This window comes from Chiloscyllium plagiosum, unplaced genomic scaffold (assembly GCF_037043375.1).
Source record: "Chiloscyllium plagiosum isolate Xiang-an unplaced genomic scaffold, Cpla_swu_hap1 HiC_scaffold_36, whole genome shotgun sequence".
Lineage (NCBI taxonomy): Eukaryota > Metazoa > Chordata > Chondrichthyes > Orectolobiformes > Hemiscylliidae > Chiloscyllium > Chiloscyllium plagiosum.
In genome coordinates this window covers 42991989-43017626 of record NW_028270174.1, presented here as the reverse complement: position 1 = coordinate 43017626, position 25638 = coordinate 42991989, and the positions used below count along the sequence as shown (strand labels likewise).

The window sequence follows — 25638 nt, the reverse complement described above, 5'->3', positions numbered from 1 at the left end:
CCGCCCCCACCCCCTCTCCTGCCTATCAGCCTCACCTTAACCTCCTTCCAACTATCGTATTCCCAACGCCCCACCCCCAAGTCCCTCCTCCCTACCTTTTATCTTAGCCTGCTTGGCACACCCTCCTCATTCCTGAAGAAGGGCTTATGCCCGAAACGTCGATTCTCCTGCTCCTTTGATGCTGCCTGACCTGCTGCACTTTTCCAGCAACACATTTTTAAGCTCTGATCTCCAGCATCTGCAGACCTCATTTTCTTCAAAGAGAAGTTGGAGTGCAGGTTCATAGCTCCTTGAAAGTGGAATCGCAGGTAGATTGGATAGTGAAGGCGGCGTTTGGTATACTTTCCTTTACTGGTCAGAGTATGGAGTACAGGAGTTGGGAGGTCATGTTGCGGCTGTACAGGACATTGGTTAGGCCACTGTTGGGAGCGTTGGAGGCTGAGGGGTGACCTTATAGAGGTTTACAAAATTATGAGGGGCATGGATAAATAGACAAAGTCTTTTCCCTGGGGTCGGGGAGTCCAGAGGTCGAGGGCATAGGTTTAGGGTGAGAGGGGAAAGATATAAAAGGAACCTAAGGGACAACATTTTCACACAGAGGGTGGTACATGTATGGAATGAGCTGCCAGAGGATGTGGTGGAGGCTGGTACAATTGCAACATTTAAGAGGTATTTAGATGGATATACGAATAGGAAGGGTTTGGAGGGATATGGACCGGGTGCTGGCAGGTGGGACTAGATTGGGTTGGGATATCTGGTCGGCATGGATGGGTTGGACCGAAGGGTCTGTTTCCATGCTGTACATCTCTATGACTCTATCTGGTTCCCTTGGATAATCCAGAGAAGGCTCACAATGAGGGATTTTCTTAAGATATTGAGTATGTTCGGCCTATACTCATTGGAGTTTAGATAAATGAAAGGCAACTTTATTGAGACATACAATATTTTTATGGGTACTGAGTACAAGGGGTTGCTGTCTGGGAGAGTAAAGGTCCAGTGGGAATAATCACAGACTGAAGGGTCATCCAGTTAGAACAGAAATGACAAGGTATTTCTTCTCTCAGATGGTAGTGAATCTGTGAAATTCTATGACTCTATGACTGTCGAATTTGGGTTGTTAATTATACCGAAGGATGAGAAACCTTTAAAATCAGGAGGAGAATCTAAGGTTATGGGGAAAAGGCAGGGAATTGGAGTTGAAGACTATTGTAGCCATGAGTCAACTGAATGACAGACTGACTTAGAGTCATAGAGATGACAGCACAGAAACAGACCCTTCGGTCCAGCCCGTCATGCCAACCAGATATCCCAACCCAATCTAGTCCCACCTGTCAGCACCTGGCCCATATCCCTCCAAACCCTTCCTATTCATATACCCATCCAAATGCCTTTTAAATATTGCAATTGTACCAGCCTCCACCACTTCCTCTGGCAGTTCATTCCATACACGTACCACCCTCTGTGTGAAAACGTTGCCCCTTAGGTCTCTTTTATATCTTTCCCCTCTCACCCTAAACCTCTGCCCTCTAGTTCTGGACTCCCCCACCCCAGGGAAAAGGCTTTGTCTATTTATCCTACCCATGCCACTCATGATTTTGTAAACCTCTATAAGGTCACCCCTCAGCCTCCAACGCTCCAGGGAAAACAGCCCCAACCTGTTCAGCCTCTCTCTATAGTTCAAATCCTCCAACCCTGGCAACACCCTTGTAAATCTTTTCTGAGCCCTTTCAAGTTTCACAACACCTTTCCGATAGGAAGGAGACTAGAAATGCACGCAATATTCCAACAGTGGCCTAACTTATGTCCTGTACAGCCGCAACATGACCTCCCAACTCCTGTACTCAATACTCTGACCAATAAAAGAAAGCATACCACTATCCTATCTACCTGCGACTCCGCTTTCAACCTGCACTCCAAGGTCTCTTTGTTCAGCAACACTCCCTAGGACCTTACCATTAAGTGTATAAGTCCTGCTAAGATTTGCTTTCCCAAAATGCAGCACCTCGCATTTATCTGAATTAAACTCCATCTGCCACTTCTCACCCATCTGGTCAAGATCCTGTTGTAATCTGAGGTAACCTTCTTCGCTGTCCTCTTCACCTTCCAATTTCGGTGTCATCTGCAAATTTACTAACTTTACCTCTTATGCTCACATCCAAATCATTTATGTAAATGACAAAACATAGAGGATCCAGCACCAATCCTTATGGCACTCCACTGGTCACAGGCCTCCAGTCTGAAAAGCAACCCTCCACCACCACCCTCTGTCTTCTACCTTTGAGCTAGTTCTGTATACAAATGGCTAGTTCTCCCTATATTCCATGAGATCTAACCTTGCTAATCTGTCTCCCATGGGGAACCTTGTCGAATGCCTTACTGAAGTCCATGTAGATCACATCTACCACTCTGGCTTCATCAATTCTCTTTGTTACTTCTTGAAAAAACTCAATCATGTTTGTGAGACATGATTTCCCACGCACAAAGCCATGTTGACTATCCCTGCCAAATAGTATACTTCTGTTCCAACATCTTACAGTCTTATGGAGGTGACTGTGAGTATAAGTAGTAGAGTTTATATGGAGGGACAGTTTAAGGCAAGTTAGAAGAGTGAACCAGGAGGACAGAGCATTGAGCATTAAATACGAGAATAGCAAATGGGACTAGATTAATTTAGGATATTTGGTCAGTATAGATGAGGTGGACCAAAGTGTCTGTTTCTGTGCTGTACAACTCCATGATTCTTTGACTAACAGTAAACAAGATGAATTAGGAAAGGGAGGGTAGACAAAACAGAGTGCAGTTAGTCCAAGTTTAAACAGGTCAGGGGCTCTTGATTAAAATTTAAAACTATAAAACATAGGTATGAAGTTAGCCTGGCGCAGTGCTTTTTTACAGCAGTAAGATTGTGCTATTTTCTGGCTCTGTAGATTAAGGTGCCAAGATGGCCTTTAATAGAGAAACGTACTCTTCCTGTTGGATATGGGAGATTAGGGAGAGCTTCCAATGTACTGATGATCAACATGGAATCATAGAATCCCTACAGTGCGGAAGCAAGCCATTCGGCCCATTGAGTCCACACCGACCCTCCGAAGAGTAACCCACCCAAAGCCATTCCCCTATCCGATTATCCTAGAATGACCTCTGACTAGTGCACCTAACTTACACATCCCTGAATTTAGCATGGCCAATTCGCCTAACCTGCACATCTTTGGATGTCTGCAGTAAGTGTGTTTGAGTTGCGAATCCTCTCAGATCGCATGGATTGGTTGGAGTGGCAGCGAGGCAATGAGGAATTTCCAGGACTAGGAGTGGGATGGATGGCAGTTATCAGAGGGGGGTGGGGGGAACCCACAGATACAGTCAAATAAATGGGTTACCTCCAGGAAACGTAGGTGAGGGAGAGGTGTGTTGCCTTCCTGGTGCCAAGATCAAGGATATTTCACAGAAAGTGCAGAATATTCTAAAAAGGGGAGTGGGACCAGCAGGAGGTCATTGTACACATCGGAAGGAAAGAAAGATGAGATTCTGAAGGGAGAATATAAGAAGTTAGGCTGGAATTTAAAAAGGAGGTCCTCAAGGGTGGTAATATCTGGATTACTCCTAGTGCTACAAGCTAGTGAGGGTAGGAATAGGAGGATACAGCAGACGAATTTGTGGCTGAGGAGCTGGTGCAGGTGAGAAGGGTTCACATTTTTGGATCATTGGAATCTCTTCTGGGGTAGTGACCTGTATAAGTAGGATAGATTGCACCTGAATTGGAAGGGGACTCCAGGATTGAACGCAGGAAGATAGTGAGGAAAGAGATCAGTGGTGCAGTTTGGAAAAGTCAAACAGTCAGGGCAGACAGGAACAAAGCAGAGAACACAGTAGGACTGATGAAATAAACTGCATTTGTTTCAATGCAAGTGGCCTAACTAGGAAGGTAAATGAACTTGGGGCATGGCTAGGAACATGGGACTGAGATATCATACCAATTATAGGAATGAGGCTCAGGGATGGACAAGACCGACAGCTTAATGTTCCAAATGCTATAGGAAGGGTAGAAAGGGTGGCAAGAAAGGAGGGCGGGTGGGTATTGTTGTTATGGGATAATGTTATGACTATACTTAGGGAGGATTTTCCTGGGAATACATTCAGTGAAATTATTTGCATGGAACTGAGAAATAAGAAAGGGATGATCACCTTATTGGGATCGTATTATAGACCCCAAAAGCCAGCAGGAAATTGAGAAGCAAATTTGTAAAGAGATCTCAGTTATCTGTAAGAATAATAAGGTGGTAATGGTAGGGGATTTTTACTTTGGGACTGCCAAAGTGTTAAGGGTTTAGTGGAGAGAAATCTGTTTAAGTGTGTAAAAGAAAATTTTCTGATTCAATATGTGGGTGTACCTAGTACAGAAGATGCAAAACTTACCTACTCTTGGGAAATAAGGTAGGGCAGGTGACTGAGGTGATGAAAAAGGATAGAACAGATCTAAAAGCTCTAAATTGGAGGAAAACCAATTTTGATGGTATTAAGCAAGACCTTTCAAAAGTTGATTTGGAGCAGATGTTCACAGGTAAAGGGACGGCTGGAAAATGGGAAGCCTTCAAAAATGAGATAACGAGAGTCCAGAGACAGTACATTTCTGTTAGGGTGAAAGAAAAGGCTTCTAGGTGTAGGAAATACTGGATGACTAGAGAAATTGAGGCTTTTGTTAAGAAAAAGAAGGAAGCATATGTCAGATATAGACAGGAAAGAGCGAGTGAATCCTTAGGTGAGTATAAAGGCAGTAGGAGTATACTTTAGAGGGAAATCAGGAGGGCAAAAAGGGGTCATGAGATAGCTTTGGCAAATAGAGTTAAGGAGAATACAAAGGGTTTTTACAAATACATTCAGGACAAAAGGGTAACTAGGGTCCCTCAAAGATCAGCAAGGCGGCCTGTGTGTGGAGCCACAGGAGATGGGTGATAGACTAAACGAGTATTTTGCATCAATGTTTACTGTGGAAAAGGACATGGAAGTTATAGAATGTAGGGAAATAAATGTTGACATCTTGAAAAATGTCCATATTACAGAGGAGGAAGTGCTGGATGTCTTGAAATGCATAAAAGTGGATAAATCCCCAGGACCTGATCAGGTGTACCCTCGAGCTCTGTGGGAAGCTAGGGAAGTGATTGTTGTGCCTCTTGCTTAGATATTTGTATCATCGATTGTCACACATGAGGTGTCAGAATACTGGAGGTTGGCTACCGTGGTGCCACTGTTTAAGAAAGGTGGTGAGGAAAAGCCAGGAAACTATAGACCGGTGAGCCTAACACTGGTGGTAGGCAAGTTTTTGGAGGGAATCCTGAGGGACAGGATTTACATGTATTTGGATCAGCAAGGATTGATTAGGGATAGTCACCATGGTTTTGTGCGTGGGAAATCATGTCTCATGAACTTGAACGAGTTTATTGAGGAAGTAACAAAGAGAACTGATGAGAGCAAAGCAGTGGACATGATCTGTATGGACTTCAGTAAGACATTCAACAAGGTTTGATATGATTAACAAGGTTAGATCACATGGAATACAGGGAGAATTAGCCATTTGGATACAGAACTGGCTCATAGATAGAAGACAGAATACAGATGGTGATAGTAGAGGGTTACTTTTCGGACTGGAGGCCTGTGACCAGTGGTGTGTCACATGGATCAGTGCTGAGTCCAATGCTTTTCATCATCTGTAATAAAATGATTTGGATGTGAACATAGGAGGTTTTGTTAGCTAAGTTTGCAGATGACACCAAAATTGGAGCTGTAGTGGACAGTGAAGAAGGTTACTTCAGAGTACAACAGGATCTTGATCAGATTGGCCAATGGGCCAATGAGTGGATAAATGTGAGGTGCTGCATTTTGGAAAGGCAAATCAGGGCAGGACTTATACTTAATGATAAGGTCCTGGGGAGTGTTGCTGAACAGAGACACCTTGGAGTGCAGATTCATAGTTCCTTGAAAGTGGAGTCACAGATGGATATGATAGTGAAGAAGGCCATTTAGTATTCTTTTATTGGTCAGAGCATTGAGTATAGGAGTTGGGAGGTTATGTTGTGGCTGTACAAAACATTCGTTAGGCCACTTTTGGAATATTGTGTTGCAATTCTGGTCTTCCGCCTATCGGAAGGATGTTGTGAAACTTGAAAGGGTTCAAAAAAGATTTACAAAAATGTTGCCAGGGTTGGAGGATTTAGCTTTAAGGAGAGGCTGTGTAGGCTGGGGCTGTTTTCCCTGGAGCATCAGAGGCCGAGGGGTGACCTCATAGAAGTATAAAATCATAAGGGGCACGGATAAGGCAAAAAGACAAGGTATTTTCTGTGGGGTGGGGAAGTCCAGAACTAGGTATAGATTTAGGGCGAGTGGGGAAAGATATAAAATGGATCTAAGAGGCAACCTTTTCATGCAAAAGGTGGTGCATGTGTGGAATGGGCTGCTAGAGGATGTGGTGGAGGCTAGTACAATTACAACATTTAAAAGGCATCTGGATGGGTATACGAATAGGAATTATTTAGAGGGATATGGGCTGGCAAATGGGACTAGATTACTTTAGGATATCTGGTCAGCATGGACGAGTTAGATGGAAGGGTCTGTTTCCGTGCTGTACATCTCTGTGACTTATGCAATAGAACTGATAGGAAAGAAAGAATCATAGATTGCAAATGCTAAAGAAAGCTGTAGCACCCAGGAAACCAAGGTTTTCCCGGAGTCATCACAAAACCTAAAAGGCTTTATAACAATTACACAGTATTCCCCACACGGCCGGGTAGGCCACCCAAAGTAATAAATCAATGATGGACAATAATAAACTTACCATGGAGTTACAAAAGATGGACAATGATTAAAGCATGCTGGGAAAGAGAACCCAGCTTTGACTAAAGTGACTGTGCTAATCCACATGCTGCAGAATCCAGACAGACTGCAGCTGCCCACCGATGGTTTGCAAACAAACTTGATAGCTACAGACCCTGCAATACACACTTGAAGTTGAACTTGAATGGGACAATGGAATGTCGCCCTCTGGACAATAGGAGCAGTGAGTCATTCGCTCGACACTAAGGCGCCTAGCACCCTTATTTGGAGGAGGTTACTCCTCCCAGCACCTACCATGATGGACACCCAAGGGCCACCCTGCCATCGATATGCCAACACCTGGTTGGGTCTGATTGATTAGGGTAATTGAACTTGATCAATCCATTGGCAGATCCTCAAGACCTCCCAAATAGGTGCGAAGACTCGGAAGAATAACAGTCACGACAAAACCCCACTCAGTGCGGTAACTCAAGAATAACCACTGAAAGAAGACACTTCCAAGACCATCAGGAGAAGACGACGACATCACCATGTGAAGCCCAGCCAAATTCTAGTGTGGCAGTATACGATCATACAAAGTTAGGTTAAAGCACAAGATAGTTTGTAGTATTTATTGTTATTTTATAGTATAATTAACATTAGAATAATAAAGTGTGTTCAATAAATGAATATTATTGTCTATAAGGACTCAGTTCTTTTGCTGAATATAAGAATTTAAACACACTGTGTGGCAGGTACAACACCCAATTTACCTGATTTTCAGATCCACATTGATAGAAATTATGGACTAGGTATCAGTATTTAGTAATTATGATTTATTACGAAGACTCTAGCTCCAGGTAAACAGTTATAAACTCAAGGTATATTACACTACAAATTAAATTCTAATCCCCTTCTAAACTCTCCTTTGCACACAGGCAAACAGACATGGAAAGAATAGGTCTAAAGAATAATCACAGACTTTAAGCATTAACTCTGCTTTCTTCCCAGTGATGCTGTCAGTTCGGCTGTATTTTGCTCGCAATTGCTGTTTTTGTTTCAGATCTATAGCATCCACAGTTCTTTATTGTGGAAAAGAATTGATTATGGGCAAAGGAAAGCTGAAAAACAATTCAGTAGTTCCTATTCACAGATTGCAGGGATGATCCCTATGACTCTCATGCTGATCAGAACATTGATTTATAGTCACCTTTCTCCAGGCCCACAAGGTGGCTGGTTCACTCAAAAGTCTCTGACTGATCAGTTAAAAGTAGAGAGTGGGGTTCTGGAAAAGCACAGCAGGTCACGCAGCATCTGAGGAGCAGAAAAATCGACGTTTTGGGCAAGAGCCCTTCATCAGGAATGAGGCTTGTGAGCAGAGGGGGTGGAGAGATAAATGGGCCGGGGGAAGATAGCTGAGAGTGCGATAAGTAGACGGAGGTGGGGGTAATGATGATAAGTCAGAGAGGAGGGTGGAGTGGATAAGTGGGAAGGAAGATGGACAGGCAGGACAGGTCACGAGGGCAATGCAAAGTTGGAAGGTTGGAAGAGGGATACGGCTGGGGGAGGGGAAATGAAGAAACTGGTGTAATCTACATTGATGCTGTTGTTGGAGGGATCTGCAGTCCTCACTTTCTCCTATTTGATCAGTTAAAAGTAACAGCTTACAACAACTAGAGGAAATATAAACTGATTTTCTTCAGACTTAAAATTGGCTTTGACTGCAAAGAACAGTGAGACAGCTCCTGTGTTGGTGATCAAAAGACTTGTCTGTCTTGTTCCCAATCACAAGGTGTTCAGTTACCTGAGAACCAATCCCACGCTTGTTGGGAATGGTTTTCTATTTTGAGGCTTTCTGTAAAATCGAAAACTTCTGCACATAGATCTTCCAAAACCTTAGTTAGGATGCGGGTCATTGGGTCCAGGGATTAGTTGCTACTTAGTCCCTTATTACAGTAGTATATGGAATAATATAGTATTGATTTCTTTAAAAAGGCCCTCAATCACTCTGGGCCCTTGGTTTCTTGTTGTTTCTGGAATGTCTTTTTGATACAATATTTTTGATGCTTCCGTATTCCCTATTATAACTTCACCTCTGCTTCTTCTGGGCTAACACTTGCTTTCAACATTATCTTATATAAAATTCACTTATAATCTGTTTTGGGGTCTCTTGCTAATCCATTGTTATATTTTCTTCTCTTTTCTGCTTAATTTCTTCTTACTCCTTTGCGGAATTCTACACTCATCCCAATCCATAGCATCCTCCTCTTTCTGGCAAAATCAAAAATCTGGCTGGCCCATTCTTACATGCTTTCATACAGTTTCCCAATCTACTTGGCCTAGCTCAACCCTCCTACCTGCGCAGTTTGCTTTAGTTGTGCAAGATCTTAACTTGGATTTTAGGAAATAATTTTGACTATAATTGGTTATTACATTTCAATCTATCCTGTGTTTCCTTATTGGAAGGCTATTAATTACCACTTTCACATTGCATAGAGCTAGATACACATCGAGAGCTCCCTCGTTTGTTCTTCACCACTGATCTAGAAACTTATAGTCATTTCATGAACTTATTTTGCACAAGGTTAGTATAAAAAGTATTGGCTTTTCACATCTCTACGATCTACATGAAGATGAAAATCTTCAATGATTACTACATTACCCTTATTACATATGGCTCTAATGATCTGATTTATAACTACATTATATATAAGACCTCTAATATAAGTATAAACTCCTACCAATATTTTCTATCCTTACACAAGGACAGAAACATTAGTGTTTCCATAGACTTTCACATTCCATACATGCATATATATGAAAATAATTTTTAAAAAATTGACAAGGCTGTTAAAAAAGATTTGGTTTTTATAGAGGCATAGAGTCTAAAAAGAATTCAGGTACGGTGGTGTGTCCAATTTTGGAGCTCAGGTTGAAGAATAGCAAGGCGTGAATAACTGTGCAAAGATTCACAAGACTGGATTTGACAGCTTGGAAGAAGGGTCACAAGGGTTGGTAATTAAAAAGGGACAGATTTATTATAATTGAAGGATGAGTTTTTTTTTTAAACTCGCATATTAAGATGATCTAAAAATGTGGTAAAAACAAATGCAAATCAATAACTTTCAAAAAGAATTGGATAAATAAATTGCTTAAAAATAACAAAAAAAAATTGGAGGACCATGAAGATACTCAGCAAGATCCTATATTTGGTTCAGATTATTTGCCTAATGCTGTGCAACCTGCTTTAAGCTGCTTTAGTCCAGGCCATTTTATACAATGCAAACTTGAAATAAAGCAGATCAACTGAGAACCCTGGAGTGGGTCAGTTCTAGTGTGAAGCAGAGTGGCATTCTAATAGCATAAGTTTAAAAAAAAATGAGGGGGCTAAACTTTGAACAAAACAGAATAGAATGACTGCTGCAGAGCAACTCAGGAGAGATCCAGAGATAAAATAAAGCACAGAATGTTAGAAATATTAACTAAATCTAGCAGCAAATATGGAAACAGAAACAGGTCTAGCATGACAGGTCAGTGATCATTTGTTGGACGTTTGACAGTTTCCAGCATTTGCAGTACGTTGATCCTGATAATATATAATACTGAGTAATGACAATATTACCTTGAGTCAAGATAATAGATTTTTAAAAAAAAAATGATCAAAATAATATAGCAACAGTAAAACAGGAGTTGGCAGAACTGAAATGATTTTTAATTTATCAGCACTTGAAAGGGTGCAGAAAACATTTACAAGGATGTTGCCAGGATTGGAGGATTTGAGCTTTTGGGAGAGGATGAATAGGCTGGGGCTGTTTTCCCTAGAGCATTGGGAGGCTGAGGGGTGATCTTATTGAGGTTTATAAAATCATGAGGTGCATGGATAGGGTAAAGAGACAATATCTTTTCTCTGGGGTGGAGGAGTCCAGAACTAGAGGACATAGATTTAGGGTGAGGAGGGAAAATATATAAAAGCGCAACGTTTTCATGCAAAGCATGATGTGTGTATGGAATGAGCTGCCAGAGGAAGTGGTAGAGAATTTAAAAGGTATCTGGATAGGTATATGAATAGGAAGGATTTAGAGGGATACGGGTCAAGTGCTGGAAAATGGGACTAGATTAGGCTAGGATATCTGGTCGGCATGGACGAGTTGGACTGAAGGGTCTGTTTCTGTTGTACATCTCTATACCTCTATGACTCTAATATTGTTCATCAAGAGAGCAGTTAAATATAAAAGTAATATGAAAAGCATTGATAAAAACTAGAGCAGAAATTTTAAGTTAGTAGACCTAAAAGGATAAAAATACCAAACTGATTAGAAAGTTCGCATTCAACATTAAAACTGTTTCAGTTCGTACTACCCAGAGTTCGTGTGACTCAACAGCTCCCAGGTTCGAGGCTCACTCCATTTATTGTTGATCATGGAATTAATGGTAGGGCCCTGGGTAGTGTTGTATAACAGAGACTTTAGGGGGTCAGGTACAAAATTCTTTGAAATTTGCATCACAGATTGGCAGAAGTTAAAAAGGCATTTAGCACGTTTGCCTTCACTGCTCAGAACTTTGACTACAGGAGTTGGGACCTCGTGTTTAAGTTGTACAGGACGTTGGTGAGGCCTCTCCTGGAGTACTCTGTGCAGTACTGGTCACCCTATTAAAAGAAGGATATTATTACATTTGAGAAGATTCAGAAAAGATTTACCAGGATGCTGTCTGGAATGGAGGGTTTGAAATATAAAAATAGACTGGAAAGGCTGGGATCTTTCTCACTTGAGGTGACCTTATAGAGCTTATGAAATTATGAGGGGCACCCTATGGTGGAGGAGTTTAAAACTAGGGGGCATCTTTCTTCTTTAAAATATATGAAAAATATATGAAATATATGAATATTTTAAAATATATGAAAAGGATGAGGGGGCAACTTTTTTTTAAAAACAGATACATTGGCTTGTGTATGAAATGAACTGCCAGACGTGGTGAATGCAGTACAGGTACAATGTTTAAAAGACATTTGGATAAGTTCATGGATAGGAATGTTTGGAGGGATATGGGTCAAGTGCAGGCAGGTGGGACTAGTTTAGTTTGAGAAATAATTGGTGTGGATTGGATGGATCAAGGGTCTGTTTCCATGCTGTATGACTCTGACTATGGAAGAAGGATTCATAACATGATTCAAGCAGATTGATAATCAGCCTGAGAAAGTGAAGACTGCAGATGCTGGAGATCAGAATCGAGAGTGTGGTGCTGGAAAAGGACAGCAGGTCAGGCAGCATCCAAGGAGCAGGAATCTTCCTAATGCCCGAAACGTTGATTCTCCCACTCCTTGGATGCTGCCTGACCTGCTGTGTTTTTCCTGCACCACAATCTCTACTGATAATCAGTAGGTTACTATTTTCAACACTTACTCAAAAGGGTGAGAAATAAAAATGTTCATGAAGATACTACACAAACAAGAGAAATAAATAAATGCTACATAAGGTACAACACGTCTAATAGATGATGCACACTGCTTTCATGGTATGCCACCAGTAGAGAGCATGACTGTTTAAAGATGAGTAGCTGAGGTGTGAGTAGCTTTGTTTTGAAAGATGTCAAGCTTCTCACATGTTGTTTGCATGTCGCTAGAAAACAGACTTAGAGGAATCAGGGAATTAGTTACCTGTCTATATATCCATAGTATCAACATACTCCAACCAGTTAAGTTTCTAGCCAATGGTAACTCCAGAAAGTTGATAGAATTATAGAATCGTTATAGCACAGAAGCAGACCATTCCGTAAGTCAAGTTGGTGTCAGCTATCTGCAAGAACAATTTCTAATCCCACTTCTCAACCCTGTCCTGCAGCCCGACAAATATTTTTCCTTTCAAATATTTATCTAACTTTGAAAAGTACTGATTGAATCTGCATTTATCATCCTTTCAGGTATTCAGATCTTTACTATACAATGCTGTAAAAACTGTATCTTTTTATTTTTTCTGTATTTTTGGCTATGGACTAGTATCCAGTTATCCGTAACAAAAGCCTTCTGCTTGCCTACAACTTTAATTTTTTCTCAGCTTGGGACTGGAAACAAGATAGTGAGAAGCCTTCAGCTCAGGAGTTCTCAGTCTTCTATAGTACAAGTCACTTTAAGTCTGAAGAAAACTAGTTTATTTTTCCCTCAACAGTTGCTGTAAGCTGTAATCACTTTGAGACCTTTTAGAAGTGTGAATAAACGACCTGAATTCTACTGCAAAGTGAAAGTATCCAGAGAAGGAAGACCAAGAAGCGTATCCTATGAAGAGACCACTGAACTGCTTTCCTGGTTTTCGCTCCATTGAAAAAACCCATTTTTTCCCCAGTCTGTGTGTACAAGGAAGAGTTTATAATGGGTTAATGTTTTAACTAACAGAATTATAAGCAAACGCTTCATACTAGCTTACTTGTAGCTAGAGTCTACTTATTTGTAATAAATAGTAAGTCCTGTTAAGTACAGAAACCTGGTCCATGTTTTCTGTCAAACTGGGTCTACAAGTCAGGGGGAAATTCTGTATATTTTAAAACCTTTAACTTTTGTGATGACTCCAGCAATAGCGGGCTTGATTTCTAGTGCACCACCCCAGTGAGGCTTAACAATGTGTAAAAAACATTTTCTTTCAAAATTGGTGTTGATTCTTTTGCCACACATCTATGTCATCTTGGTGGAGGATTCAGTAATGGCAATTTAGTGAAATGTCAAGGGGAAATGGTTAGATTATCTGTCTTTGGAGAAGATCCATTATGAGGTACTGGTGTGGCATGAATATTACTGACCATTTCTCAGGCTAAACCTGAACATTGTCTAGACTCTCCTGTATCCTTATAGTTGCTGCTTCATTATCTAAGAGTCTACGGTGCTGGAGGCAGAATATTGGCATGGTTAGTGAATTGGCTAATAGGCAGGAAAGAACGAATGGATTCTGTAACCAGTGGGCTTCATGGGATCTGTGCTGCAACCGCAAATATTTGCAATATTTATGCCTTGGAGGAAGGAAGCAAACGTATTGTCGCCAAATTTGCAAATTATATAAAAATAGGTGGAAAGACATGTTGCGAGAAGGATCCAAACAGTTTACAGAGAGATATCAGTTGGCAAATGGAGTGCAAGATGGGAAAGTTGTTCATTTTGGAAGGGACAACAAAAGAACAGAGTATTATTTAAATGGAGAAAAACTGCAGAAAGCTGCAACACAGATCTTTCATGGCCTTGGGAATGAAATAAGAAAGGTCGCATACAGGTGCTGCAAGTAATCAGGGCAGTAAATGGATTGTTGGCCCCTATTTCAAGCAGTTTGGAGTATAAAATTAGTTTTACTTCAACTGTACAAGGTGAGACCACATCTGGAGTAATGTGAGCAGCTTGGTCCCATAAGGAAAGATATTATTTCACTGGAGGCAGTTCAGAAAACATTCACTAGGATGATCCCTTGTATGAGAGGGGGGGGGGGGGGGGGGTTTGCTGTATGAGCAAAAATTCAACAGGTTGGAATGGTCATCACTAGAATTTTAGAGGCAATCTCATTGAAACATATAGGATTCTTAAGGGGCTTGACAGGGTACCGGCTGAGAGGATGTTAGGGCCAGAGGGTATAGTTTCAGATGCTAGGCATACAAGACAAAATAGAATCTCTGATTGAATGAACAATGTGTGGAATCTGTTTGCTGGAGCTAAGAAACAGCTGGACTTATTTATAGGCTGCCAAATATTGGTAGTGTGGACAATGGTATTAATCACAAGATTACAGAAGCATGTTGCTTGGGCAATGCATTTATCATGGGTGACTTCGATCAGTATACAGACTTGGTAAACCAATTGACCATTAAAGCATGGAGGACATGTTTCTGGAGTGTGTTTGCATGGTTGTGTGTTAACATAGAACATAACAGAGCAGTATAGGTCCTCTGACCCTCGATGCTGCACTGACCTATAAAATCAATCTGAAGCCCATCTAACCTATAACATCCCATTCTCATCCTTATGCCAACCCAATGACTATTGGCAAAGTATACTACTGTTGCAGACAATGCGTTCCATGCCTCTACTGCTCTCGGAATAAAGAAACTACCTCTGACATCTGCCCTATATCTATCACCCCTCAATTTAAAGTCATATCCCTTCATGCTGGCCATCACTATCTGAGGAAAAATGCTCTCACTGTCTAAATTATCAAACCTTCTGATTATCTGAAGGACCCAACTAGGAGCTATACTAACTTAGATCTACTATTATGGAATCAAAAAGGGCTACTTAACAATCTTTTTGTAAAAGAACATTTAGGGATGAGTTCTAATAAGTTCTAATTTTACATTGTTTGAAAGAGAGATAGTTAATTCTGAAGAGTTTAAATTTGAATATGAGAACATATGAAGGCATAAGACACAAATTGATGGATTGGGATAATACATTAAAAGTCAAGATTGTCAAATTGAAAAGGCAAAGGAGCAACCACTACAGTAACTAAGACCAAAAATTATACGTGATCTATCATGCCAAGTTTCATTCATTGATCTGACTTATCATCAGCTGGGAGCCCAACAATATAAAATAGCCAAATACTGAATACTGCCTGCATCTGAAGTTCATGCATCTCAATTTTATTTGGTATTTGCAACTGTGAAAGTACTATGCTCTTTGAATGTTCAGTTCCCAATCCTGGTCACGATGCAGCCATGTTTCTGTAATTGCAATTAGATCGTGGCCATGTATTTCTCTTTATGTCTTTAGATTGTCTACCTTATTTCAAATGCGGTGTGCAATCAGGCAGAGTGCCCCAACTTTGTCTTTCAGACATCATTCTGCTTTTAAAAGTGCACTAATGCCTAGCTTTGTTTCTCTTATCTTCTAGTCTCTCTCGCATTTTGTTAAATTTCTTTTATCAACATTACTCTCTTCCAATTTGGGTTACCCATAAGGTTCAGGGATGTGTAGGTTAGGTAGGTTAGTCAGAGGTAAATATAGGGTAATAGGGTAGGGGAATGGGTCTGGGTAGGTTACTCTTCGGAAGGTCGGTGTGAACTTGTTGGGCCGAAAGGCCTTTTTCCACACTGTAGAGATTCTATGATTATGAAGTTAGTTTAAACATTGCCCAACAGCATTATCGAAACTAGATGCAAGGATATCTGTCCCACTTCTATTAAGGTATAACCCATTCAGCTTGTACAGGTCCCACGCCCCAGAACTGGTACCAATTCCTCAGAAATCTGATGCCCTGTCTCTTATGCCAGTTCTCCAGCCACATATTGAATCAATCAAGCAGCTACTCTATAACATACGTGGTTATAGTAAAACAGTTATAGGATTGCATGAAGGCATGCATTGTGATTATGATTTGAAATTGAATAGCAAGGCAGGCTTGATTCCTATGTTCCTATTCTTGACCCTGGCACCAAGGAGGCAACACCATCCTGGAGTCACGTTTAATGCCATAAAAACTGGTTTGAGCCAGAAACTATGGAATCCTCTATAATTATTGCCAGACCTTTCCTCTTCCTCCTCCCCTGTTGAGTTGCCATGGTGCAATGGGCTTGGCTCTGGTTGCACTCTCAAGGATCCATTGCCCTCATCAGTTTCCAAAGTGGAAGCCCAACTGGCAAACAAAAGTGATAATGTCTTGTATACAAGACACATGTCTTCTTACACAGAGTACTCTTAATTATAAACCATATTCACCAAATTTTTAAAAGCTACAGGTAACATACCCACCACAGTTTTAAAATAAATATATACTTGTACATAAGTCCATTTACCTGAACTTTGTTTTGAGGAATTTCCCTGATCTGGCTTTAGTTTCTTCTTTTTAGAACTAGATGAACTAGAAGAGGAAGAGACTTTTCGTTTCTCAATAGCAGGAGTAGAAAGAGCACGCTTCTTAAACAGTTCCCTTTCTTTCAACAATGCTGGATCCATATCTAGGATAGAAGGAATTAATTACAGTTCATTTTAAAATGTGATAAAACAGAAAACCCAATAGGGCTTTTCAATTTGAGTATCCCCTACTATTGGCTTTTAACTGCTAGCTTAGCTACTGGATAAGTAAGTTCACTTCCTAATTTGCAATCTCAATTACAGTTTAGGGACAAGGTCATGATCCTCTTTCCCACAACTGATATCGAGCCAACTACTGCATGCTATTAACTATCTCAGAGATTTCTTCACACCACCATTTTCAATGCTCTGCCAACAGCATCAATTCAGTTATTTTAAAGAATTTGTTCATGGACTGTGGGTATCACTGTTTCGGTAAGGATTTATTACTCACCCCTAATTGCTCAGAGGGTAGTTCAGAGTCAATCACACTGCTGTAGATCTGGAGACACATGTAGGCCAGACCAAGATTCATTCCTTAAAAGGGCAGTGACAATAATTCTATTGGTTTTAAAATAGTGTTGGAAAAAGATAGACCACATCGAAAAGTTGAAGTTCTAAATTGGAGAAAGGCCAATTTTTGGTATTAGGCAAGAACTTTCAAAAGCTGATTGGGCACAGATGTTCACAGGTAAAGGGACGGCTGGAAAATGGGAACCCTTCAGAAATGAGATAACGAGAGTCCAGAGAAAGTATATTCCTCTTAGGGTAGGTACAGAGAATGCTGGATGACTAAAGAAATTGAGGGTTTGGTTAAGAAAAAGGAAGCATACGTCAGGTGTAGACAGGATAGATTGAGTAAATCCTTAGAAGAGTATAAAGGCAGTAGGAGTATACTTAATGGAGAAATCAAGAGGGCAGAAAGGGGTCATGAGATAGCTTTGGTAAATAGAGTTAACGAGAATCCAAAGGGTTTTTACAAATACATTAAGGACAAAAGGGTAACTAGGGAGAGAATAGGGCCCCTCAAAAGATCAGCAAGGCGGCCTTTGTGTGGAGCTGCAGGAGATGGGGGAAGATATTAAACGAGTATTTTATACCAGTGTTTACTGTGGAAAAGAACATGGAAGATATAGAATGTAGGGAAATAAATGGTGACATCTTGCAAAATGTCCATATTATAGAGGAGAAAGTGCTGGACATCTTGAAATGCTTAAAAGTGAATAAATCACCAGGACAATCATCAGGTGTACCCTAGAGCTCTGTGGGAAGCTAGAGAGGTGATTGCTGGGCCTCTTGCTTAGATATTTGTATCATAGAGAGCCACAGGTGAGGCGTTAGAAGACTGAAGGTTGGCTAACATGGTGCCACTGTTTTAAAAAAGGTGGTAAGGAAAAGCCAGGGAACTATAGACCAGTGAGCCTGACGTTGGTGGTGGGCAAGTTGTTGGAGGGAATCCTGAGGGACAGGATGTACATGTATTTGGAAAGGCAAGAACTGATTAGGGATAGTCAACATGGCTTTGTGCATGGGAAATCATGTCTCACAAACTTGATTGAGCTTTTTGAAGAAGTAACAAAGAGCATTGATGAGGGCAGAACGGTAGATGTGATCTACATGGACTTCTGTAAGGCATTTGACAAGGTTCCTCACGGCAGACTGATTAGCAAGGTTAGATTTCATGGAATACAGGGAGAACTACCCATGTGGATACAGAACTGGCTCGAAGGTAGAAGACAGAGGGTGGTGGCGGACGGTTGTTTTTCAGATTGGAGGCCTGTGACCAGTGGAGTGCCACAAGGATCAGTGCTGGATACACTATTTTTCATCATTTGGATATCAGCATAAGAGGTATAGTTAGTACGTTTGCAGATGACACCAAAATTTGATGTGTAGTGAACAGCGAAGGTTACCTCAGATTACCACGTGATTTTGATCAGATGGGCCAATGGGCTGAGAAGTGGGAGATGGAGTTTAATTTAGATAAATGTGAAGTGCTGCATTTTCGGAAAGCAAATCTTAGCAGGACTTATACACTTAGTGGTAAGGTCCTAGGGACTATTGCTGAACAAAGAGACCTTGGAGTGCAGATTTATAGATCCTTGAAAGTGGAGTTGCAGATAGATAGGATAGTGAAGGTGGCATTTGGTATGCGTTCCTTTATTGGTCAGAGTGTTGAGTACTGGAGTTGGGAGGTCATGTTGCGGCTGTACAGGACATTGGTTAGGCCACTGTTGGAATATTGCGTGCAATTCTGGTCTCCTTCTTATCGGATGTTGTGTCATTTGAAAGGGTTCAGAAAAGATTTACAAGGATGTTGCCAGGTTTGGAGGATTTGAGCTATAGGGAGAAGTTTAATGGGCTAAGGTTGTTTTCCCTGGAGCATTGGAGGCTGATGGGCGGCCTTATAGAGGTTTACAAAATCATGATGAGCATCAATAGGGTAAATAGACAAGGTCTTTTCCCTGGGGTGGGGGACTCCATATTTAACATCGTTCAACTTTGCTCGTGCCTCACCTAATCGGATGCTGAAACATTCATTCATGCTTCTGTTAGTTCTAGACTTCAAACTCGCTCCTAGCTGGTTTCCCACATTCTATCCATTGTAGTGCATCATATCTTCACAGTTTAGTAAGAGCAATGGTTCAGCTGTGGAGTGCAACAGAGTCAAGTCCACAGTGTAGCAATGCTACCCCTTTAACAACGTTGTGCTGTTCTTGGGGTTTTTTCCAAGAGGGGTCAGAAAGGCAGAGGTTTCAATATGTCTGGAAATATCTACTTGAAAAGGCTACTTTTTTAAAAAAAAATACATGTACAATGAAAGGGGAGTGACCAGTGTTCCTAATTCAGGGTTTTTGTCTGGCTTGGTTTGGTTTTAGCAAGCAGTCTGTTTGAAGCTGATGGTCAAAGAAAACTGCTGGGGAAAAAGGTTCCCTGATTCAACAGAGGTTTTCGGTCTGACTGTCTCTGACATCTCTCTCCTTTAAAAACTTGGGTTTGAATTTATCTTTTTGCTAAGGGGTACGTTTATGGGATTTTGCAGGAAATCAAAACAGCTCTTTAAGTTGCATTTTCGTGCTGGTTGGGTTAACAAATAGTTACATTATTCTAATTTTGGTTTTCTTTTGTTTGTGGGTAAATAAATTCTGTTTTGTTTAAAACAGAGTGGTTTGACTAGCTACATCGCTCCTGGGATATTCACCTTGCATCTACTTAAAACAACTGGAAAATTTAGGTTTTGGGCTACCATGAGGGGATTGAGGGGGTCTGGCTGGTCCATAACAACAGCACTATGGGTATTTTGGGGGGCGCGAATGAAAAAGAGAAAGGAGGAAGAGGACTGATATGTGTTTCAAACTGGAAAATTGATAGTGAATAAGGATCTAATAGCTAGGGTAATAAACAGCATTTCTGCAACCAGCGATGTGATTCCTGGACAGTATGATGTCTAGGAGAAAGTGAGGACTGCAGATACTGGAGTACCAGAGTTGAAAAATGTGGTGCTGGAAAAACACAGCAGGCCAGGCAGCATCCGAGGAGGAGAATCGACGTTTCGGGCATAAGCCCTTCTTCAGGAATGATGTCTGCCTATTATTGGGGTCTAGAATGTCACTGAGGAAGAAGAACTTACATCACGGTGCACATTGGAATCAATTACACGGGGAGAGCAAGGAATAATGTCTTGCAAGCAGATTCTAAGGAGCCAGCAAAGAGATTAACAAGCAGGAGCTTAAATGAATTGAATTGAATTGAATCAGCTTTATTGTCACAAGGCAGTATTTTCCAGAATCCTTCTGGTGCCACGTGCTACTGAACATACAATTAGTAACATACAGTGAATTAGTGCATGGCTGAAGAGATCCAAAGAAAATGGGATGCTCTTCAGAGGGCTGGCATAGAATCAATAGACCAAATTGCCTCAATCTGCACTATAGGGATTCTATGATTTAGCTTTCAAGAAAAGAAACAAGATGCACAAAGGATTAGGTGAAATAGAAATCTCCAGAAGACTTAGTTAAGTATTAAATGTTGTTAGACTATAGAAGAACGCAAATGGGTTTAAATTAGGTGGATGTGTAATGCATCAAGTGTGGTAAATATGGTGATAAGTTGCAGGTGCAAATTCTTCCATGGTAACAATGGAAATCTGACTCAAAAGGGCAACGTTGCATACTAAATACTACTGTATACAAGGTGTACGAAAAGATAGGGAAAGTAGGAAAAGCAGGAGTGGCAGAATGATTAAGGAGACCAAAAAATGATCAGAGAGTTTGGAAACATTAGAGATAGAACATAGAAGAATACAGCGCAGTACAGGCCCTTCGGCCCTCGATGTTGCGCCGATCCAAGCCCACCTAACCTACACTAGCCCACTATCCTCCATATGCCTATCCAATGCCCGCTTAAATGCCCATAATGAGGGAGAGTCCACCCTGCTACTGGCAGGGCATTCCATGAACTCACGACTCGCTGAATAAAGAACCTACCCCTAATATCTGTCCTATACCTACCCCCCCTTAATTTAAAGCTATGCCCCCTTGTAATAGCTGACTCCATACGTGGAAAAAGATTCTCACTGTCGACCCTATCTAAACCCCTAATCTTCTTGTACACCTCTATCAAGTCACCCCTAAACCTTCTTTTCTCCAATGAAAACAACCCCTCAGTACTCCGGAACTCAATTCCTCTACCAATAAAAGCCAGTACGCCATATGCCTTCTTCACCGCACTATTTACCTGGGTGGCAACTTTCAAAGATCTGTGTACATGGACACCAAGATCCCTCTGCTCATCCACACTACCAAGTATCCGACCATTAGCCTAGTACCCCATCTTTTTGTTACTCTTACCAAAGTGAATCACCTCACACTTAGCTACATTGAACTCCATTTGCCACCTTTCTGCCCAGTTCTGCAGCTTATCTATATCCCGCTGTAACCTGCCACATCCTTCCTCACTGTCTACAACTCCTCCGACTTTCGTATCATCCGCAAACTTGCTCCCCCAACCTTCTAACCCCTCCTCCAGGTCATTTATAAAAATGACAAACAGCAACGGTCCCAAAACAGATCCTTGCGGAACACCGCTAGTGACGGCACTCCAAGATGAACCTTTGCCATCAACTACTACCCTCTGTCTTCTTCCAGCCAGCCAACTCCTAATCCAAACCTCCAACTCACCCTCAATGCCATACCTCCGTATTTTTTGCAGTAGTCTACCATGGGGAACCTTATCAAATGCCTTACTAAAATCCATATACACCACATTTACTGCTTTCCCCTCGTCCATCTCCTTAGTCACCTTCTCAAAGAATTCAATAAGGTTTGTGAGGCACGACCTGCCCTTCACAAAACCATGCTGACTATCCTTGATCACATTATTCCTATCCAGATGTTCATAAATCCTATCCCTTACAATTCTCTCTAAGTATTTGCCCACAACAGAAGTGAGACTCACCGGCCTATAGTTACTAGGGTTATCCCTACTCCCCTTCTTGAACAAGGGAACCACATTTGCTAGCCTCCAGTCTTCTGGCACTACTCCTGTAGACAACGAGGACATAAAAATCAAGGCCAATGGCTCTGCAATCTCCTCCCTTGCTTCCCAGAGAATCCTAGGATAAATGCCATCAGGCCCAGGGGACTTATCTATTTTCACCCTTTCCAGAATTTCCAACACCTCTTCTCTACATACCTCAAAGCCATTCATTCTACTTAATTGTGACTCAGTATTCACATTGACAACAATGTCCTGTTCCTGATTGAATACTGACGAAAAGTATTCATTCAGTGTCTCCCCAATCTCTTCAGCCTCCACACGCAACTTTCCACTACTAGCCTTGACTGGACGTATTCCTACCCTAGTCATTCTTTTATTCCTGACATACCTATAGAAAGCCTTAGGGTTTTCCCTAATCCTACCAACTAAGGACCTTTCATGTCCCCTCCTTGCTGCTCTTAGCTCTCTCTTCAGGTCCTTCCTGGCTACCTTATAACTCTCAATCGCCCCAATTGAACCTTCATGCCTCATCTTTACATAGGCCGCCCTCTTCCATTTAACAAGGGATTCCAATTCCTTATTAAACCACGACTCCCTCACACGACCCTTTCCTCCCTGCCTGACGGGTACATACTTATCAAGGACACTCAATAGTTGCTTCTTGAACAAGCTCCACATATCAATTACGCCTTTGCCTTGAAGCTTACTTTTCCAAGCCACACATCCTAAGTCATGCCTCACCGCATCATAATTTCCCTGCCCCCAGTTATAACTCTTGCCCTGTAGTGCACACTTATCCCTCTCCATCACTAGAGTAAAAGTCACCGAATTGTGGTCACTGTCCCCAAAGTGCTCACCTACCTCTAATTCTAACACCTGGCCTGGTTCATTACCCAGAACCAAATCCAGTATGGCCTCACCTCTTGTTGGCCTATCTACATATTGTGTCAGGAAACCCTCCTGCACACATTGGACAAACACTGACCCATCTAATGAACTTGAGCTATAGCTTTCCCAATCAATATCAGGAAAGTTAAAGACCCCATAACAACCACCCTATTACTTTCACTCTTCTCTTGAATCATCCTCGCAATCCTTTCTTCTACGTTTCTAGGACTATTAGGAGGCCTGTAAAAAACTCCTAACAGGATGAGCTCACCTTTCCTATTCCTAACCTCAGCCCAAACTACCTCAGATAGCGAGTCTTCATCAATCGTCCTTTCCACAGCTGTAATACTATCATTACATTGCTGGCATTCCGGAGATTGTGGTCTGCAGTCTATTGACAAATTTCAAAACAATGCAACACAATATAAAATAGTCATAACTACAGAAAACATTTTATGTCTGAGCTTTAACATTACACAGTGCATGGGACCACGTTCATAAGTAAGAAAATTCTGAAGTTGGATGCTCATAAATAAGGTCCCTGCATTATAAGCCACAAAGATATAAAAGGAGCAAATTTGAAAGTAAATACTGAAATGTGAAAACTAAACAGTGATGATAATTCAAAGTTTGTGAGAAGATTTGTAGCTCGGGTGCTTGTTGTTGTGGTTCTGTTCGCCGAGCTGGAAGTTTTTGTTGCAAACGTTTCGTCCCCTGGCTAGGCGACATCATCAGTGCTTGGCAGCCTCCTGCGAAGCGCTTCTTTGATGTTTCCTCCGGTGTTTATAGTGGTCTGTCCCTGCCGCTTCCGGTTGTCAGTTTCAGCTGTCTGCTGTAGTGGTTGGTATATTGGGTCCAGGTCGATGTGTTTGTTGATGGAGTTTGTGGATGAATGCCATGCCTCTAGGAATTCCCTGGCTGTTCTTTGTCTGGCTTGCCCTATGATAGTAGTGTTGTCCCAGTCGAATTCATGTTGCTTGTTGTCTGCGTGTGTGGCTACTAAGGATAGCTGGTCGTATCGTTTCGTGGCTAGTTAATATTCATGTATGCGGATTGTTAGCTGTTTTGTCTTCTGTTTGTCCTATATAGTGTTTAGGGCAGTCCTTGCATGGTATTTTGTACACTACATTCGTCTTGCTCATGTTGGGTATCGGGTCCTTCGTTCTGGTGAGTTGTTGTCTGAGCGTGGCTGTTGGTTTGTGTGCCATTATGAGTCCTAGGGGTCGCAGTAGTCTGGCAGTCAGTTCTGAGATGCTCCTGATGTATGGTAGTGTGGCTAGTCCTTTTGGTTGTGGTATGTCCTCGTTCTGTGGTCTTTCTCTTAGGCATCTGCTGATGAAGTTGCGCGGGTATCCGTTTTTGGCGAATACCTTGTACAGGTGTTCCTCTTCTTCTTTTTGCAGTCCTGGTGTACTGCAGTGTGTTGTGGCCCTTTTGAATAGTGTCCTGATGCAGCTTCGTTTGTGTGTTGGGGTGGTTATTTTCATAGTTTAGGACTTGGTCTGGACTTGGAGAATTCACTACAAGAGTATACAGGAAAGCCACACACACAGACCAAGTCCTAAACTATGAAAGTAACCACTCCAACACACACAAACGAAGCTGCATCAGGACACTATTCAAAAGGGCCACAACACACTGCAGTACACCAGGACTGCAAAAAGAAGAAGAGGAACACCTATACAAGGTATTTGCCAAAAAAGGATACCCGCGCAACTTCATCAGCAGATGCCTAAGAGAAAGACCACAGAACGAGGACATACCACAACCAAAAGGACTAGCCACACTACCATACATCAGGAGCATCTCGGAACTGACTGCCAGACTACTGCGACCCCTAGGACTCATAATGGCACACAAACCAACAGCCACGCTCAGACAACTCACCAGAACGAAGGACCCGATACCCAACATGAGCAAGACGAACGTAGTGTACAAAATACCATGCAAGGACTGCACTAAACACTATATAGGACAAACAGGAAGACAGCTAACAATCCGCATACATGAACATCAACTAGCCACGAAACGACACGACCAGCTATCCTTAGTAGCCACACACGCAGACAACAAGCAACATGAATTCGACTGGGACAACACTACTATCATAGGGCAAGCCAGACAAAGAACAGCCAGGGAATTCCTAGAGGCATGGCATTCATCCACAAACTCCATCAACAAACACATCGACCTGGACCCAATATACCAACCACTACAGCAGACAGCTGAAACTGACAACCGGAAGCGGCAGGGACAGACCACTATAAACACCGGAGGAAACATCAAAGAAGCGCTTCGCAGGAGGCTGCCAAGCACTGATGATGTCGCCTAGCCAGGGGACGAAACGTTTGCAACAAAAACTTCCAGCTCGGCGAACAGAACCACAACAGTGATGATAATGTGGGATTTTAATTATCCTAATATGAACTGGGATAGTAACAGTGCAAAGGGCAGAGAGGGGGAAAAGTTCAGATGAACTTTCTAGATCAATAGTTTGCTAGTCCAATGAGGAAATGAGGAATTAATAGATCTGGGGAATGACTTGGGTTAAGTTCAGTTGATGAACACTCAGGAATAATGAAAGCTCTTGAAATGCAGTGCTGGTGTTCCTACCTATGGTTTCGTGG

General features: G+C 41.7%; 1 protein-coding gene across 2 annotated transcripts in view; it reads right to left on the bottom strand.

The window, feature by feature from the left end:
- gtf2e2 (general transcription factor IIE, polypeptide 2, beta) overlaps positions 1-25638 on the bottom strand; it is a 72917-nt gene that overhangs the window by 40611 nt on the left and 6668 nt on the right. For both annotated transcript variants that reach the window (XM_043674022.2, XM_087980119.1), the window contains exon 2: positions 16567-16728. In XM_043674022.2, coding sequence (XP_043529957.1) covers positions 16567-16726 — 160 coding nt within the window. In that variant the 5' untranslated portion in view covers positions 16727-16728. The remainder of the gene's footprint in view (positions 1-16566; positions 16729-25638) is intronic.